This window comes from Dermacentor silvarum, unplaced genomic scaffold (genome assembly GCF_013339745.2).
Source record: "Dermacentor silvarum isolate Dsil-2018 unplaced genomic scaffold, BIME_Dsil_1.4 Seq486, whole genome shotgun sequence".
Taxonomy (NCBI): Eukaryota; Metazoa; Arthropoda; class Arachnida; order Ixodida; family Ixodidae; genus Dermacentor; species Dermacentor silvarum.
Genome location: NW_023606312.1, coordinates 151,648 through 170,961, shown reverse-complemented (window position 1 = coordinate 170,961; position 19,314 = coordinate 151,648). Strand labels below are relative to the sequence as shown.

Here is a 19,314-nt window from a genome sequence, read left to right as displayed (position 1 = left end):
AACCGCTTATAGTGGAGGACCGGATATAATACAGCCTTCTCAGAGTCCCGTTAATTTTCCCATGGCACTCTATGTATGCGCGTATCGCTTATAGTGAAGTTTCAGGGGACGAAATACTGGTTACAGTGTGGCTGCCCGGGTGTACGGAAGTCAGCTCAGACAGCGAACGCTCCCCTCAAACGGGCACCGGAATGGTGCACGATGCATGAACGGTGCGAGTCGTGAAATATCGCGGCGCGCAAGCTCATAGCGAGCGAGGGCCACGAAACTGCCCACGCTGGCCAACACTCGCTTCCCGATAGCGGCAGTAAACAAAGCTTCAGGGAGCAGGCGACGGGCGCACACGGAGACCATGGAAGGTAAGGGAGGAGGGCAGCAGGGAAGCGGATTTGGCCTCGGCAATTCCGCCGCTTCGGTGGCTCCCCTCGCCTTCCCTCTCAACTCCCTCGTAGCTCCCTCACTTTCGACTGTCACCGTGCGCGCGCGCCGCCGCGCCGCGCCGCCGCGCCGGCGCCGCCGCTCCCCAAGTTTCGTTTTGTACCATTATCGGGAAGCGGGCGTTTGCCAGCGTGGGCAGTTTCGTTGGCCGGACTGGCCAACGAAACTGCCAGTGCAGAGGGAAACAGCGCTGCTGCTTCCCTCTGCACTGCAGCCGCAGCGTGCAAGGTCAACATGTAACTAGAAAGTAGAGGAAGCATAAAGGAGAAGGGTTCACTGCCATTTTCTACGCCTGGCTATGGTAGCGTGGCTGAAACGTCGGCACGTACACGCATGTTCCGGCACAACACAGAATTGGCGACCTTGCCATTTGAGAGAAGGTGAAATCTCCGCCACTTTTTTTTTCTCTCTTTTTTTTGTTTTGTTTGCGCGCGACCATGAGGGACTCTCCTTAGCTTTCGGTGTCGGAGCAATGCCAGTCGAAGCCACCGTCGCGTGATTTGGCGCGCTGCCGAGAGCATTGTCGGTGCGTGGTATGTTCGAATTAACCGTCGCAAATGATTTCGCGTTCGAATTACTGGGCATTTTTGTCCATTAGAATACACAACTTTGACAGGGCCACAGCGTCAGTTCGAATAAACTGGAAGTTCGAATTAAGCGTGTTCGAATTAACAAGATTCGACTGTAAATTGAATGCAAACGTTCTAGCTGCACTCCTCGACTGTCGCATACGCGTGGCGGCTCGGTGCACATGTTTTGCATATGTGCGGGCCTTTGCTTTGGTTATAGTGCGGTACGTACCCACTTATAGTGCGGATATTCGCGACTCCGGGGACTTACGTTATAAGCGGTCTACACTGTAAACAGCATGCAGTCATTGTTTCAGACTGCCCGATATTTCGGACGATTTTGCAGGCTCTAGGGAGTCCAAAAAATCAGACGTTGACTGTATTATCAAGTTCTCACCATATCACTTATCCTGCCAGCTATGTATTGACGAGGTTTCACTGTATCACTAGAGACTCCTGTCAAGGCTGTGCAAGGCTGTGCAAGGTCAATGAGGCAAAGTTCAACAGGAGGTTCACTAAGATGTGTTTGTTTCGCACCACTCAACCAAATTCAGAGAGAACATGATTAGAAATGCAGCAGCATTTGTTGCCTCATCCCAATGCTGACCACATGTGGCAACGACCTAGCTACTTTTTGCTTAAATGAAATGAAAAGTGAACTGTTAAAGGGACACTAAAGGCAAATATTATTTCAATGCGGACTGTTAAAATACTACACCAGAAACATGGAAACGCTTGTTTCGTGCCAAGAAAAGACTTATTTTAAGAGAAAATTGTGTCTGAATCGTCCACGTACCTCTAGCGCAATTCAAATTGCCCACCCAGGCGAGGAGTGGTGACGTCATGGCCATATAGTGACGTTGTGCCGCCGGCGAGTAAAACTAGAGTGTACTAGAATGGGGCATTGAGTCCAGCGGTCGCCTTGGCAAGCTCCGACGGTGAAGCAAAAAAGCTTAAAATTGCGGCGGCGCTGCCATCGCCTTATTCTGAATATCCGGCCAATAAACGTTTGCTCCGGCTGTTTCGGCAGCGCTCATTGGCTGAGGCAAGCTCACGGGCTGAGCTGTCATCTCCTCGACGCACCGTCGTTGTTGCGTCGTTTGCATTCTTTCCGCCGCTCTTTTTCCACTTTATTTACAATAGATCGGTGGGGGATAATATCAGGGTTGCCGCCACCGAGTATCCGCCTGTCAAAGCTCCATGCAGCTGCAATAGGGTCTTCTGCGCGACAAACGTCCGGCCAGCGCGCGGGGCCGCTCGTTCGGGAGAAAGCAACGGTGGCACACCAACTTTTCAATAAAAAAAAAAGCCTCATCGAGGAGCCTGCAATGGACCCACTCCCCCAAACTAGTACACTCTAGTAAAACGGCGCCCACTGATAGCGCTACGACTTTTTTTTTTTTCGCAAACGCGCGGCCAGAAACAGAGCCAAGACAGAGACTCTAAAACCAGCATCTCCAACACTCCATCTATTCATGATACAACTTCAGTGCCCAATGCCTACCGTCACGTTGCAGGGCTGGTCTTTACTTCTCTGCAATAGGCTCTATCTACCTGCCAAAGTGTGGTTCAGCCAGTAGCACTGGTATCCCCCACAGCAGATTAAGGTACCAAGACATTAACTGTCAAAACTTTCTGTTGCATTTCACAAGGAGTGCAGATGCACAGCCTAATAATGATAAGTCAGCAGCTGAATCACATGCGCATTAAAAGTCCCGTGCACAAGTTCATGACACTGCCCCCACAGAATAGGGCTCAAACATCACACTGGCATTTTCTCTTGCAAAGCACCATTTGACCAATCTTTCAATCACTGACTCGCCATGAACTGCCGTTTTCTCTGAGAAAGGAAACACCTAAAAATTTTGCATAATGGCAGGCTTTCTCAAGCCATGCCTCTAGAGCCATGAGGCCATGGAGCAAAGAAAAACTGACCAAACTACATGCTTGCAAATATTCTCATTCATAACATTTCATGATACCTATGTGGTCACACACCATCCAGCCACTTCACATGCTAGCACTGCCTTTAGTTTGAAGGCAGTGAATATGGCACCAAGACCTCTGCCAACAAATGCAATGCACGGGGCTTTTGCCATCGTTTTCTACACTACAATTTATGACTGCTTCGTGAGACTCACATGATGCTTCTATGTTCACATCTGTTCCTTCGTACACAAAATGCTCCGAGAACACTTTGCTTACCTCTCTTGGGCACTGGCCGAGGCACAGGTGCCGCTGTGGTGGCGGGGGCGGCAGCAGGGGCCGCGGGTGTCGGGGTGGCCGCAGGGACGGGCCGCTTGGGCTGGCTGCCCTCAGTCACCGACTTGAGGTTCATGCCGTGGTATGTGCCCATTGTGTCGATCTTGAAGCCCTCCGTTTCTGCAGCATGCACACACACGCATAGACAAGTATGAGAAATGCAGGATGAGGATGGTGGATTCAGTGATGGTGTTTATGTACCAAAGCTGGAACTGAGCTATGACATACACTGTAGAACAAAGAGAAAGCTTCGGATAAATTCTAATAGCTGGGGTTCTTTAAGGGCCATAAACCTCAGTGGTGGGGCTTGCGCAGTGCTTGTGCTGAACTATCTATCAGGCCAATTTCCAAGCTTTTAGTGCCCACTGAAAATTTTCCTCCCATTTGTAAAACAGAGCCTGTATTCGCAAAAACTATCTTATGTAAGTGCCACCTGCAATAGGTCTTCACCATGCTGTATCACGCCAATCACTACCATTAGTGGCTGGCACCCAAAAATTGGCCTGCTCTTCTGCAAGAGAGGTTTCATGAATGCAGCCCCAGTTTTATTTGACACACACAAAAACTGCGAAGCATCTACCATACATTGCCCCGTACGCCTAAACTTCGTATTTTTGTCTTTTGTCAAAATTACCATACCAATCTCAGGAGGGGGGGGGGCTATTATATGTGTGAGCAACCTATATGTGGCATCTACTTCTCCATGGCACGTTAATGGCATGCACGTTGAATTGGTTTCATGTTTGGCAGCAGCTTAAGTTTCGGCATCTGTTGCAGTGCAAAGTTGGCTCTGTAGATGGTATATAGTAAATTCTCTAGCCAAGTATGCATAAATATATGTTGCCAATGTGACAGCCCTCTTTGCCACATGCCAATCGTGCAACTGCAGTCCACGACAAAGTGGGAACATGACAAATTCTGGAGCAAGCGGAAATAAATCCGATACACAGCTATGCATGTATGCCCAAAACACTGCTCCTTCAGTATACTTCACAAAGCAAAAACAGTCTTTCATTATTTTTTTTGCACTCTTATACGAGAAGCCTTGATAGCTTCCCACATAAAAGTGCAAAATTGACCACCTAAACAGAAAATAAACTTGCTCCAATTTACCGTTGTCTGTAGAACTATTACCCTCATCCCATCCCACTGTGTGAACAAGGAAATTGTGGACACTTTAAAGGGGGAAGTGAAACGTCAGCATCTTTCTCACAAAATGCCACATTTGCTCTTTTTCCTTTTTCTTGTAAATTTAAGGTCACGCATTCTAATTTACGCATAAAGGGGTCAAAGCAAAGAATATAACGGGGGATGTGCGAATACCAAACATTATATTTCAAATCGAACATCGATTCGAATCAAGAAAGCGGAATATCAAATCGAATATCGAATATCAGAAATTTTTTTACAAAATATAATGCTTACAAATCTTGGGCAACAAAATACAGTGCGGCACACTCTCGGGAATCTCCTAGTATTGCATAACAAGAATGTAGCAAGCTATCGGTAACATAGGTACATAGAAATCGAGACATACAGTTCTGTCTACTCTTATTTAAAGGGAACACCAACTTAGTGTGCCAGCACTGATTACAGCTCAGTTCTAGCATATGGAGGGCTGGAAAATATTTTTTTTTTATCAATACAATTTCTGTTGAGTAGAATCAAGAGCTTTTTTTTTTCTTTTCCTGAATCTAGTGGATTAGTGGCATTCATTTGCTCTGAATGCTAATGAGGTTCTCAGTTTGCACAAAACAGTTCTCAGTGGACCCGAGTTTCGCAGCAATCCTTTATTTATTGCATAAAAAGTTTTGATTTCCTGTTTTTCTCCAAAATACAGAAGGGCTGGCCCAACTTTCCAGCAGGTGGGTTACCGTAAGACCAATCTGCACGACAGAAGAAATGAACGTGCATCACGTGACTCAATCACCGCTCCGCGCATAGCAGTGCCGACGGTAAAGAACAGGTGCCGTCCACGCAGCCTCATTGTCAGGTTCGGCACGTGATTTTCCACCTGTCAAGATTCTGAAATCTAGAAGTTCACGTGGAATGATTGCCACCAATATGTCTGTACGGGTGACTCATCAGCTGTGTTCGGTCCCAAGATCCAGCGTGCAGGTTACCATATTTATTCGAATCTAGGCCGACAGTTTTTTCAAATAATCACATACGAAACTCTAGGGTCGGCTTAGATTCGAGGATTTAAAAAAACGGGCCAGTTTTTAACTGAAACTGATAAATATGGTGCATAGTTAGCGCCATCTAGAAAAGTCAGTATCGCAGCCGCTACTAGCCGCGCCAGTAGTTAACTGAAGTACACGAGCGACGCAACCATTTTGCCCTGCGTCGTATCGGTAGTATCGGTATGGTGCAGCATCGGCGCGCGGTGTGGCGTTATCGTATGGCACCAATGGGCGATGCCACTATAGTGCCGCTTTCTAAACGAATACTGTATTTACTCGAATTTAACGCGCACTTTCAACACGACCCTAAATCTGCGTCGGCATCTCAAAATGCCCGCCTCGCACGCGCGTCGAGCCTAGCTACCGTAGCATGCGGAAGCTTCCTCCGTGTGCTGCAGTACACGTGCTTAGGCAATAGTCTACATTATGTATTCACGTTCTCAGCGTCTGCTCTATCAGCATGAAGTACGGAGTTCATCATGATGCCGCATTTAAAAGGAAAGTGATCATCTGTGCGGAGACGGACAGAAATCGGGCCGCATCACGGGCGTTCGGAGAATCCGAAACTTGCGAGCGGGACTGGCGCAAACAGGAGGAGAGGATTTTCGCCAGCAAAGCAATGGGGAACGGTTTCAATGGACCGAAGCAGGAAGTAATCTGCGACGATCCACTCCGGCGATACGATCGCCTTGCCCTATCTTGAACGCAATCTGCAACGAGTAAAGTCCGCCGCGCGCCGTGTTTTTCGCCGCGTTGAAGCGAGAGGCATGCTAGCACGAAGGCGCGCTTCGTCTCCAGCGTTCTGACAGTTCGTTTCCGCGGTCAACGAGCGAGATGTGTTCATGTTTGCTTGTGCGCGCGTGACACCGTGCTTGTTAATAGCGGTCTACTAATTTGCTATCGCATTCGATGCATCGCCTTTCGGGCGAAACTGCGACTTTTTTTATTCATCGCAACTTCAGTGCATCGGGAGGAAATCTATTTTTCCAAATGACAGAAAGTTGTATTTCTGTTTGAAAGCATGAGGTGCGCGGTACTGTAAAGGACTTTTTTTTCCTCACGGAAAACGGGTGCGCGTTACAATCGAGGAAGCGTGAGAATCGAGTAAATACGGTAGTTGTGCTAGCCGTAGAGGCATCGTCAAACGTTCAAGCCGGGCGGAACTTCGGCATCGGTCTGTCGTTGGAGGGGGCCACGGGAGATGGTTTTGCGTGCGCCGCAACGTGCGCTTCTTCCAAAAATACAGCATCTCTAATGCGCTGGATGGTACTGAATATAGCGCACTGTTTGAAGATGTCAGCAGTAAGCAAGATAGCGACGAGGCTAGCAGCGATGGTGACATAGAATGAGCTCGGCGTGTTCAAATTAATAAATGCTGTTTCATTTTGCGAATGCTGTCCTCGCTTTTTTCGTTCGGCCTACATTCGAGGTAAGTTTTTTTTTTTCTGACTTTGAACTTTTGGGGGGTCGGCTTAGAATCGGAGTCGGCCTAGATTCGAGTAAATACGGTAAATTGACGCCTGTTGAAGCGGCGTGAAGTTCATCGCCGTATATTCAACACGATCCGCGTGCCTATCAGCGACTAAATGGCCAGACATTCACACATGCTTTTGCATTTTACGAAATACGGCGCTATTATTGTTGCTGTTCTCTCTGTTCTAGTCACTTTATCATTTCGATCAGTCCTCTCCACCTGGACGAACTTCTACCGACAAGACGCCATTGTGCAAATTGCCGCAGCATTCGGGCACTGTGTGTGTGTGTGTGTGTGTGTTTGTGTGTTTGTGTGTTTGTGTGTGTGTGTGTGTGTGTGTGTGTGCGTGCGTGCGTGCGTGCGTGCGTGCGTGCGTGTGTGTGTGTGTGTGATCCCGCATCAGGCGGACGTCGGGGAGTGCTCGCAGTTACAAAGTACGCCACAGTGAAATTCTATATAACGAACTTCAGGGGACCACGGCAAAGAGTTCGTTATTCTGAAAAGCCGTTATAGTGAAAGCCCAGAAATTAAACATTCCGCTAACTAACCTATCAGTTCATAAGTTGTCACCAATGAGCTATCCCGAAGATGTCGCTGTTGGCTCTCGGCCCGCGCTGTGCTATTTGCCATAGATTCCGGTGCCACACACCACTGAAGCACCGTGTAATAAAAGTGGCGTGCTCAAAACACGCTGACACCGAGAAAACGACCAACAAAAGGAAACCTCCATGTCGCCTCCAAAGCACAATGCCTTCTTGTAACAAGTTTATTTCACAATCCTTGACATCCATGACACGGCCTGGAAAGTACAAAGTGTGACCGTGTGGCAACCCTGCGAGTACGGAGGGTTACATTTCTTCGCGCACATAGCAACTACGGCCGCAGAAAGCGCGAAAGAGGCGTGCGGAAAGAAGGGCGAAAGAAGGAAGAGACGCTCCTCCGTTGCTAGGCGACACTTGTCTGGGCGGAACATGCGCTTGCAAAACTGATGAGTCGTCGCCTCAGCTAGTGTTCGAACGGTCCTGTGCGTGACAATCGCCACTTCAGGACCTTCTCAGAAGGAACGGCTTGCCTTACTGTCCAGCTCACCCACTGTTACCCTGCCTCGGAACGAAGAAGTGCGAGTCGAGAGTGAAAGTATTTTGCGGTGATGCCGACCCGATGCGCGCCTTCTGGCCCCGCTGGTTCCGCTGCTCTACTGAGCTGCGCTGGCAGAATATCCGTCCACCCGGGGCCTTCGGGCACACTGGGCCACTGTAGAGTGCAGGGCACCGTCCTAAACCAGGGACGGATCCATTGCAACGTGTGCCGGCGTGTCATCTGAGGGTTGGTGGTACGGAAAAGGCATGCGCGATCGAACCTGTATGCGCAAGTGGGCGACAGCCGCTTCCCTTGTATCATGCGCTGTCACCAATTCGAGTGATCGTCGCGCTGCTTTTGAGTCTTTTTCGGAACTAGTGGAGGATTATTGTGGGCGATTGGCCTTTCGAGAGACGGCCGCCCCGCTTTCCGACGGGCGGAAAGCGGGGTGCCAGCAGTCGATGTTTTTTTTTCTTTCTTTTTTCCTTTCCCCTCCTCAGGCGCCGTCTCAGGTTTTCCGGACCCATGCGCCGCTGCGTCCACTTTCTTGTCTGCTAGCCTCCTGTTTCGGCTGCCATGACTGGATACACGTAAATCTAAGAATCCCAGATTTTGGAATACAGTCGAGTCCCGCTACAACGAAATTCACGGGACACACGAAAAATTTCGTTCTGGCGGAACTTCGTTGACGCGAATTGGTATGTATATACCGTATTTTCGCGATACTAAGCACCCCCCCCCTCTATTTTCGCGAATAAAATTGGGGGAAAAGTTTGCATGCGAATCTAAGCACCCGCCTATTTGTTAAGAGGAGCGCGTAGCCAAGCCGCCTCGTGACGCCCGCGAGCCGCGCGTAGCCGGAGCCGTCGCACTCCCGAGGTGGCACAGCGTCCGCAGCGCGATCTCGCTGCACAGTCGGACTGCAGAGCCGCGCGGACTCGTGACGCCCGCGCGCCGCGCGTAGCCGAGCGTCACGGAGATTTTTCGAATCTAAGCAGCCCCCCTCACTTTGGGCATCGCGATCACGAAAACGGGGGTGCTTAGAATCGAGTAAATACGGTAGTATGCCAAACGGCAAAGCCGCGAACGAAACCGAAACCATCGTAAGGGAAATCTTCGCGATGGTGGTGGGGGGGCAAAGGTTGAGAGTACCGAAGGCAGTCGATAAAGTGTCAACTTCACGAGAGAATGCATTTTGCGCCGCTGTTACAGCATTTTTCGTACATTGCGTGCTGCCTAATCCAACGCGCGTGCCCGGCTGGTCGCGAAACACTCATTTTGCGGCACACCTTCGCAATGAAGCGGTTTGAATTATCGCAATTTCACTGCATATTATGACAAAGTCGGCAAGCTTGGCAAGCTTGCGCTTATCGGAAGTTTATTTCCCGAAGTCGGTCAGCCTGGATTCTTACGCTTCCCGGCAAGCAAAGGCGTAGTTACGCGAGTCTGAGTCCGTTAAAAGAGCCATCGCATTGTCGTGGGTACGGATAACTTTTCTGATGAGGCGAAAATGAACCCATTGCTTTCAAAGCAGTCGCCGGAGTCGGTGTGTCTAGCGGATAGTCATTTTCCCAAACGACGAGACGTTAGCATCCTGTTGACAACAGCAGCTGCGGCGGGGCCGCTATCTTGAAAGCAATTTGCGACGTGCACAAAGTGAGCGCCCGGCTGGCTCATCTTCAAAGCGATCTGCGATGGGGGCAAAGTGCAACTAGTGCCAGTAGAGTCGTGTGTGCTGTGCTTTCGAGTTGAGTTCGCGGTGAAGCGAGTGACGGCACGGAGGTCGCTGTTATTGCCGCGTCTCACTCCAGCGTGTTGACACGGAGTTTCCGCGGTCATCGAGCGAGATCTGTTCATGTTTATCTGTGTGCGTGTGACACATGCCCGGTAATTTTAGTAGCGAATGTTTACAAGAAACTACTATCTTTAGTTCGTTATAGCTGTCTACTAATTTGCTATCACAACCAATGCTTCGCCTTGGGGCGAAACTGCGAGTTCCTTTGCTTTCTACCTCGGCGATCGTATGTGCCTTCTCGAGAGAGAGAGAAGTTTACGCTTCTTCGTGGCGTAGGCATTTCACCCGGACACACACCACAGAAAACGACAGCGATTGTGGTGATCCCCTGCAGTGTCGCGCAGGCGCGTGGTGATCACGCGTGGCTATGGATTGCAGTGGCTTAAACCGGTACTTTGAATTTGATTTCGTTCGCGAAAACCTCGTTCAAGCGGACATACGATCGTCACAGCTTTGGAAGGGCCTTCTAATTTGACTACTGGGCAGTTCAATTTCAATTCAGTCACAGTTTCGTACTCGAAAAGTTCGTTGAAGCGGAAATACCGAATAAAACGCCTTCGTTATGAAGGGACTTTTTTTGTATTACTTTCTATGGGCAGCTGACGGGGAATCCGAAAATCTTCGTTGTGGCGGAAATTCGTTGTAGCGGCATTCGTTGTAGGGGGATTCGACTGACGAGTTCGTAGTACTGAGACGTTAACATGACACGGAAACTGAAAACAATCGTTATTCTGAAAAGTTTGGTATTCTGAAGTTCGTAGTACTGAAATATTTTACATTGAAACTATGAGAAGTCAGCAGGGATTCTGAAAAGTTTGTTAATGTGGGGTTCGTTTGTAACGAGATTTTACTGTACCACGTCAGCCGAAGAGGGGGGGGGGGGGGGGGCGTCCGCGATGCGCTGAGCACTCCGTTGGCACCAAAAATGAAGTGAAACGCTTGTTTGAGCGGCATCGAGCACCATGGGCCCCACAGAGCAGCAACATGTGGCAATGCACGGGTCTCCATATTGATATGTATACCGAATATTCGAAAAATTGAACAGTAGATTCGATTTTCGAATCGAATTATTCAACATTCACTATTCGATTTGGTGATATTCGGAATTCGCAACCCCTAATTATAACTAGAAGATGGCTAGAGTGGCTACAGCTGTCATGGTTGCTCCAGAGACTACAATTTCAGATGTGCCTTGTCTGCTATTTCACGTGTTGGCAATGCTACAGTGGAACTAAACAAGACAGACAGAGAAATCTGCCTCTTATAAGATGTAGCTACCCTTCACATTATATTCCAACAAGCAATGAAAAAAAAAAAGGCCACATTCAAGCATTGGCGGGCCACCCACCTTCTTTGCCTGAAGCGTTCCTGGTATCTGTTGTAAACGGCTGGCTGTGGCGTGCACGCACTGGGGTAGCCTGCATGGACAAAAAACAAAATAAACGCTCATTTCACTGCCCTGAAAGAATGTACGCACGCACTAGCTACAGACCCTACAGCCACATCTCCACTCCTTTTAAAACCAAATGGCTTGGCCATCGTCTTCTCCTGCTCGTACAGTCGAACCCGTATACAGTGGAATCTCGATGATACAATTACGGCTAATACGAATTTCCGGATGATACGAATTTTCTGTGGTCCCAACCGAGCCCCATTACGGTACAACCTCGATAATTAAAAGGTCGCTGAAGAATGAAATTATTCTAATTAAGTGGATTTTCGAATTAAACGAAATGAATAAAAAAAAGAAAACAAGCAAGAACTTGCCACAAAAAGAAATCACCTTTATTTTCCATGTCCGAGAAAGATTACTCGGAGTATTCACTGATGCGGGATTACTTGGCGCGGCAGTTCGCCGTCCCTAGTGCCATGCTCTCAAGCTGGCTCACAACACGTAAAGTACAAATCACCCGCACTTCACTCAGCAAAGTTGCGGACGATGTTCACGGAATCGATAACTGCCGCGAAAGCGGGTGTGGGGGTGCTTGCCTCCAAACATTTGGACTTGCTGAATATTCCCAACTTCAAAAATGCACCGCCAGGGTTCCCATTGAGTTCATGCATTTTTGCACCCCATTTTTCGGACGAATTGAGATCCCAAAGTTCGATTTTCCGGTCTAATCTCTCTTTCTGAGCCACACTACCCAATCTTGGAGGCCGCCATGTTGGATTTTGCACTGGATTGGATTCCAGCGGCTTGCTGTATAGCCTCCAAGATTGGAACTCGCGCTATCAATAGAGAGCTCGTGCCATCCTCCAGTCTCGAGATCATGCCCGCTCTTCCTTGGCTGACAAAACGCTCGAGAGTACTGCACTTTTTCTTTTTTCTTTCTAATATATGCGCTCAGCACTATCGTAACCATTTATTGTAGGATGCTTTTTTTTTGCGATAGAAATTATATGGACACTTCAAGCGGATATCTGCGTCGGCGTCACTGTCGCCGCCGTGAGGTTCCATATAAACTCCAAGGGTGACAAAATCATCACGCGCGCTGTATCTGCGAGTGACAGCGCGTGGGGGACCGCGCTTTCATGGAGAGCGAACGCATGGCGGAGCGCAAACGCGACTTCTTCCGTCGCGCGAAAGGCCGTGGTGGTATGGCAGGGAGGGAGGTGGGGGCGACTTCTACTCTTCTAATTGTGTACTTAGCGCCGGAGCGGGTTCTCGCGCGCACCGTTTCTTGAAAGCGATCTCCAGACGGCTTTGACCTTTGTATGCACTGTGCTTTCGCCGCTCAGTTTCCATTGAAGTGATAGACCGCACGAATCTTCGCTCGCTGCGGCGGCCACGCTCGTGCGCGCTGACACCACGCTTGTTAATTCAGTGAGTTTTTTTTTTTTCTAATGTTTCTGTTGCTATTTTGAATGTGGCGTGTACATTGAGCAGTTGTCTCGGAGACCCATGTCTCAGTGATCAGCGCTACCTCCTGCGCCTTCTCGTTCTTCGATCTCCATGACGAACTCCGTTAGCGGAGATCGCCAATGCGGTGACGTACATGTCGACTATATACAGAGACGACATCACTGCTGCGCAAATCCAAGCAAGTTAATCCCCTCCACGTGTAGTACAAGGCAGGGCATTATTAGAGATCTTGTTAAGCCGCACTTATAATTTTTTTTCGGCCGAACGAGTTTTTCAGACTATTTTTCAGTCCCCACGAGCTCGGAAATCGGTTTGCCGACTGTACGGAGCGCCCTAACCTAACCGCCGCACGTTGCTACCAGCCGGAAACTTCGAATTATCCAAATAGAGCCGGGCGGGCCATTCAAGTTATCCGGTAGAATTTGCATTGAAAATGACGGCTGCTCAAGTTCTTCGAATTAACCGAAATTTCGAATTAACCGAGTTCGAATTATCGAGGTTTTACTGTACTTTGCAACGTGCTAGAGAACGGCTGTTAAAAATCGATTTTCAACCCGTGTCGGTTGATACAAATAAACGCCGCCCCCCGACGGCCACGAAAGAGAACAGCGTGCAGTCACGCACTTTCTCCCTTTCTTTTGGGTGCGGAGCGCGGACGCGGCACTGGAGAGCGCGGAGGCCGCAACTGGGCCAAAGAGTTTGAAGCGGTGGCGCTTTTGTTGCTTTTCCTTTTGTGCTTTTCCCCACGCAAGCGTGGGGAAGCGTGGCCGCCGCAGCGAGCGAAGGTTCGTGCGGTCTATCGCTTCAACGGAAACTAATGGCGTAAGCACAGCGCATACAAAGGTCAGAGCCGTGGAGATAGCTTTCAAGATACGGTGCGTGTGACAACACCGACAGCCGGCACAGGCGCAAAGTACAACAACGCATTTGTTGGCAGAGTGGGAGCCAACCCCCCCCCCCACCCTCCCGCGCTGCCTTCCCGCTTTCCTCCTTTCGCGTGGGAGATTGCGTCGCCAGTTCCCCTTGCGCCCGGTTTCAAGATACCCATTTGGTGCCGCAGCACAGCGTCGCGCCCCCTCCCTCCTCCCATACTGCACGACGCCTTTCACGCGACGGAAGTCGCGTTTTGCTCTTCGCTGTGCATTCGCTCTCCGTGAAGACGCGTCCCCCGCACACTTTCACTCGCACATACAGCGCACGGCGACTATTTTTTGACCTTGGACTCAAGCTCCACGTCTCATGCTCCTCCTCTGCATCACCCTCGGTGATCTTTCCCACCGGTGGCGCACCTCGTTGATAAGCGTGCTCGCTACCGCCCTTGTCGGCAAGATTTCCCGCGGAAGCCGCATTATAACCGGTATTTCGTCTCATGCGGCTGCACTGTAAGCGGTATGCATATCATGGAGTTCTATGAGAGGGTAAACGAGAGTCGGAAAAGGCCGCGTTGTAGCCATTTCTGCACTATAAACGGTTACATTATAAGTGGTCTATACTGTAAATGCTTTTACGTGCGTGTGTCTGGCGAGTTCACCCCTGACTCTTTAATTTAGCTAGTTTTAATGTGTTTTGTTGATAATTTCGGCTAATACAAATATTTTTCGTGACCCTGTGAGATTCGTACTATCGCGATTCCACTGTATATCGAACTCACATATACGAATTAGTGTATAATGAACAGCAGTAAAATACCCTTGAAGATTTTGTATAAGTTTTATTTATATATCGAATTACCTATATACGAAGCTTTTTTTGTGATCCCCTTCAGATTCGATATATCCAGGTTCGACTGTACTCAATACGGAAGTGGAATATCTTCGCCTAACTATCAGGTCAACATTGACCTCGGCCAAGGATAGAGACAAAAGGAAACGCATAACATATTGAATGACCGTTAAAACCAAATTCCCAGGCGAGCCTTTGAGGGTCACCACCATACCACCAAGTGGTCAAGTGCAGCGATGACTGGGCAGTTTGAAAAAAATTATCCTTTTTGGGATGAGGCACCATCTATACTCCATTTCATACTTATCAGGCAGTGCTGATGTAGCTATGTAAGTAGTACGGTCATAAAATTCTCATTCCGTGCATTTTGCAGTGCTGCTTTTATTATCTGCGACGCTTTCGACAGAATAACTACAGTGTAGACCGCTTATAACGTAAGTCGCCAGAGTCGCGAATATCTGCACTATAAGCGTACCGCACTAACCAAACGATTTTCAAGCCCTGCACGTATGCAGAACATATGTAGACGAAGCATGTAGACAACGCTTTGTACATCTCGCGGACATCGCGATTACGTTTCGCCATGTGAGCTGGCGAAAACATAATCGCATGTAGCCGGTGCTCTTCAAGCTCGACAGCTTTGCACCAAGCCAAAACGAAACAACTGTTTGCCGCAACCGCTGCGGAAAAAAACCATGACCGCTATCGACACGATTATGTACGGCGACAAATTCGCGGTGCTGAAGGCACGCGCCACCGACGCACGCACCAAGTCTGGACGAATTAACTCCCATTCGCGCCAACAACTGCAGTCGAAACCGCGGTCGCTATCTATGCGATCATCAATGGCACAACGCAGTTTTTTATGCATGCGGCCGACGCGCGCACCATGTAAAATGAAACTGTTTCGCCGACGCACCGCTGCGGAGAAAAACCGCGGGTCGCTATCGACGCGTTCGTGTATGACTACGCAGTTACGGAAGCACGCGGGCGGTAAACGCAAGAATACAGGCTTTAAACACAAATAGGCTCGAAGCGTTCCGGGCAGTTGCTGTCATTCACGTACGATTTCAACTGATGGCTGTGGCGATGCGGACTGCGCCGCTTCGTTTCGGTTGGACGCTAGCGCCGTTCTTGCTCTTTTGCGTCGCACATTTGCGGCGCTCCTCGCTCACCGAGCTCCGAAGTAGTCCGAATTAACCGATTTTCCGAATTAACGAGGTTTTACTGTAGCTCCAAACTAAATTTGCGGAACACTGCTTAAATTGACAGTGTCGCACGTGCTATATCTGCACTTCACGACACGCATCGCGACGGGTGCACAGAAACTGAAGCAGCGTTCAGTGCAAAACGCCGCTGATAAGCAGCCGAGCAAAAGGTTTCTCTCCGTCGCCTAGACAACCTACGCGCGCATTTTTTTTCCGTTTGTTTGCTCCGCATCTCATGCACCTCCTCCGCATCGCCCTCGTTGATCTCTCCCATCGTGGGCGCACCTTGTTGAGAAGCGCGCACTAGCTGCCGCCCTTGCCGGCGAGATTTTCCCGCAGAAGCGCATTATAACCGGTATTTCGTCTCACGCGGCTGCGCTGAAAGCGTTATGCGTATACATGCAGTTCTATGGGAAAATTAACGGGAGTCTGAAAAGACAGTACTATCCGGTTCTGCACTATAAGCGGTTACGTTATAAGTGGTCTATACTGTACTCGATATACAGTTAAAGATCAGCACTTTACTTCTTTTACTACAGTCGACAATCGTTACAACGGACTGTAATAATGCAGCAAAAGAGGTCCGTTATCCAAAGTCCATTCTATCCAAAATTAGGGGCACGGTATGTCCTGCATCAGACAAATATAGGCTGATGATGATTATGATGTTCTGAAATGGTGGAACTGCGTATACAGTAGCCGACCGATTTTCCGGACTTTGCGGGGACTGAAAAATAGTCAGAAAAATCCAGCAGTCCGAAAAACCACACAGTCCGAAAAACCGCACAGTCTGAAAAACTCCCCCCCCCCCCCCCCAAGAGAAAAAAATTATGAGGCTGTGAGCGGCTTAAGAAAATGTCGCAGTTTCACCCAAAAAGCGGAGCATCGATTGCAATAGCAAATAATAGACAGCAATACGAGGTAAGGATGTTAGCTTTATCGGCCATATAAGTTGTAAATATGCGCTTACTAACTAAATAAGCACGGTGTCACGCGCGCACAGGTTACATGAACACATCTCGCTCGATGACCGCGGGCAATTGACCTTCGCGCTGTCTATTCTCTCGCTTCAACAACGCTAACGTCGAGAACAAAAATAAATAAATAAATAAATAAAAAACACCGCGCATAGGAAGCTACTGGCACTTGGCGCACGCCCTTTGTACCCATCGCAGATCGCTTTGAAGATGAGTCCCCCGCGGGCGCATACTTCGGCCACATAGCAGATCGCTTTCAAGATATGGTGCCTGCGCGGGAGCAGCCGCAAGAGCTGAACGCAACTCCCACCGACTCCGTCGCCTTCTCCCGTGCCCCGCGAGCGAACAAAGTCCGCGCGCTTCCGGCCGCCTTCCTCTCTCGCGGCGCGAGGCAAGCTTTCACCCGCACACAGGATACGGCGCAACCGAAACATAAACAACATAAACATAACAAATTCCGCTTAAGTGATAATGACGATAGTGCTGAGCTGACCGAAAAAAAAAAAAAAAAGCAAGTGCCGCTTTTTGGAACGTTTGTCGAAGGAAGAGTGGGCATGGCCTCGGAGACGGGAGGATAGCGTGCATTTACCAATCTTGAAGGCTATACAGGGGGGCACTGGAAGCCAAGCCAGCGTAAAATCCAACATGGCAGCCCCCAAGATCGGGTAGCGTGGCTCGGAGCGAGTGATTTAGTCCGGAAAATCGAACATTGGCACCTAGATTCGTCCGAAAAATCGGTAGCAAAATGCACGAGCTCTATGGGAATCCTGACGGTACATCTGTGAAGTCCGGAATATCCAACAAGTCCAAATTTTTGGAGTCTGAAAAATCCGTTGGCTACTGTATACCATTCTCTAATCCAAAGGCGATCACAAAAATAATGAAAACATTGAAATTAAATAATGATAGATAAACAGGTTTGAACAGTAATCAACCATGCGGCATGTCACCTCTGCTGACCGCCATTTTTCGGACGCTGGATGCCACGATATGGCAGTTTCCTCGCACTAGCGCCTATAAACACCCGCACAACAGCAAGATTAACAGCTGCCTGACATGCTTTCTCTCTGGCTCCAATTAACAGCAGGCTATGCATCCTTGCAATCCCAGCCAGAGCACAGTAGGAACCAGCCAAATGTACCATAAGAAACGTTGCATTGGAGCATCAATGATGACTTGGGCTGCAATGCCATACACATTATCTTTCAGCGAGATGCTTACCCTGGGTGGTTGAACGGGTTCAGGTTGCGCCTGCTTGGTGGTGACACCTTCCTCCCGCATCTTGATTGACTGGAGGATCGGGAAGATGGACTTGGCAAAATTGCACAGAGAAGAAAGGGCACTCTTATGGGAGTTCCACTGCCAAAATACAGCATGGTCATAAAATATGAGAGTCAATTTAAATTGAACTGTGTGGATTTACACAACATAGGTTTAAGGCTATGTTCTGTGTTCTATACCTACTAATAGGTGGCGCCACATAGGTAGTACACAAAACAATTGTCCGATGTCGATCCATAGAATACCTGCACAAACAGAACCCAAGAATGAGGGTTGCTAAATTTATGGCATTGGATCAGCCCACCTACTCTAGCAAAGCTTCAAGAAACCCAATGCCTTTATGGCACAGACAACCACGTATTAAACAGTACACAAGGTTGGCCCTTCACGAAGTGTTACACTTAAATGGTTACAAATCATTCACGATGAAAATAAAACACACGTCAGCACAAAGGTCTGCAACCATTTTCCTTTTAGCAATGAGCCAACGTGTGGGTCAGTGAAAATCAGGGCCAGTTTAGAGAGACACTCAAGAAATGTTAAGTTACACCGATTAGTTGCTTACATTCCTAGAATACCTATAGTAGACCCCTTTCACCGAGAGTACCAAGCATCCCGAGCTGGAATGTTCAGTGTGGCTTATCCACACATATTCCTGCGCTACCGCTCCATGATAGCACAGATGTTGGCAACTGGCCACCAATATTAAATTTATTCATATAAAGGGAGAGGGAAAAGAGTTTTCATTGCATCCACAAATAAACAGAAACTCAACATTTCCAGAACGTTCTTGCACACACACACACAAAAAAAAAGAATATGCAATACTAACATTGTGATATCGATGACACAACATTGGCTTCATCAGAGCCATCATTTGAGCCCAAAATTCAAAAGGGGGGGGGGGGAAGACGTGCGTCTATTTTCTACACAAATGGGCTTTTTCTTTCTTCTTTAAACAAATGCACAGAAGGCTCCAAAAGAGTATGTTGATCCAAAAAAATGTATTACATAAATTACTAATTAGAACTGTGGCGTCTACGGCAGGAGCTGCAATTAAGGCAGTTCATCCAGCAATGGCTATCACATATTTGCCTAACCTTGTGCTTCCGATTTGTGACATTGCAAACAGCTTTGTGACATTGCAAATTGATGATTTTCACAATAATTAGCACAATTCACCATTATCATGCATGTGCACAGAAACATGTTGCCTTGATGTTTCATAAGAACATCATTGCTTAAAAAATTCGAAAAGCCCTTCCCTCTGACAATTTTTGCAGGAAATTCTTGTATTGATCTACCAATCTCGCCACCCTCAGGGCCCCTTTAAAACATGACCACTTTCCAGCTTGTGCCTGTCATTATCCTCCGCATAGTTTGGAGACACCAGCTGAGACAAACACCACCAACAAATGGAGGGTCTGCCACCCTATCAAACAGTCCCTTTCAGTAATTTATA

General features: G+C 48.5%; 1 protein-coding gene across 1 annotated transcript in view; it reads right to left on the bottom strand.

Annotated features, from left to right (window-relative positions):
- The window catches only part of LOC119435161 (parafibromin-like), a 66,401-nt gene that overhangs the window by 25,528 nt on the left and 21,559 nt on the right, over window positions 1–19,314 (bottom strand). The window contains 2 exon segments of the mRNA XM_049659725.1: window positions 3,213–3,462; window positions 11,150–11,219. Coding sequence (XP_049515682.1) covers window positions 3,213–3,462; window positions 11,150–11,219 — 320 coding nt within the window.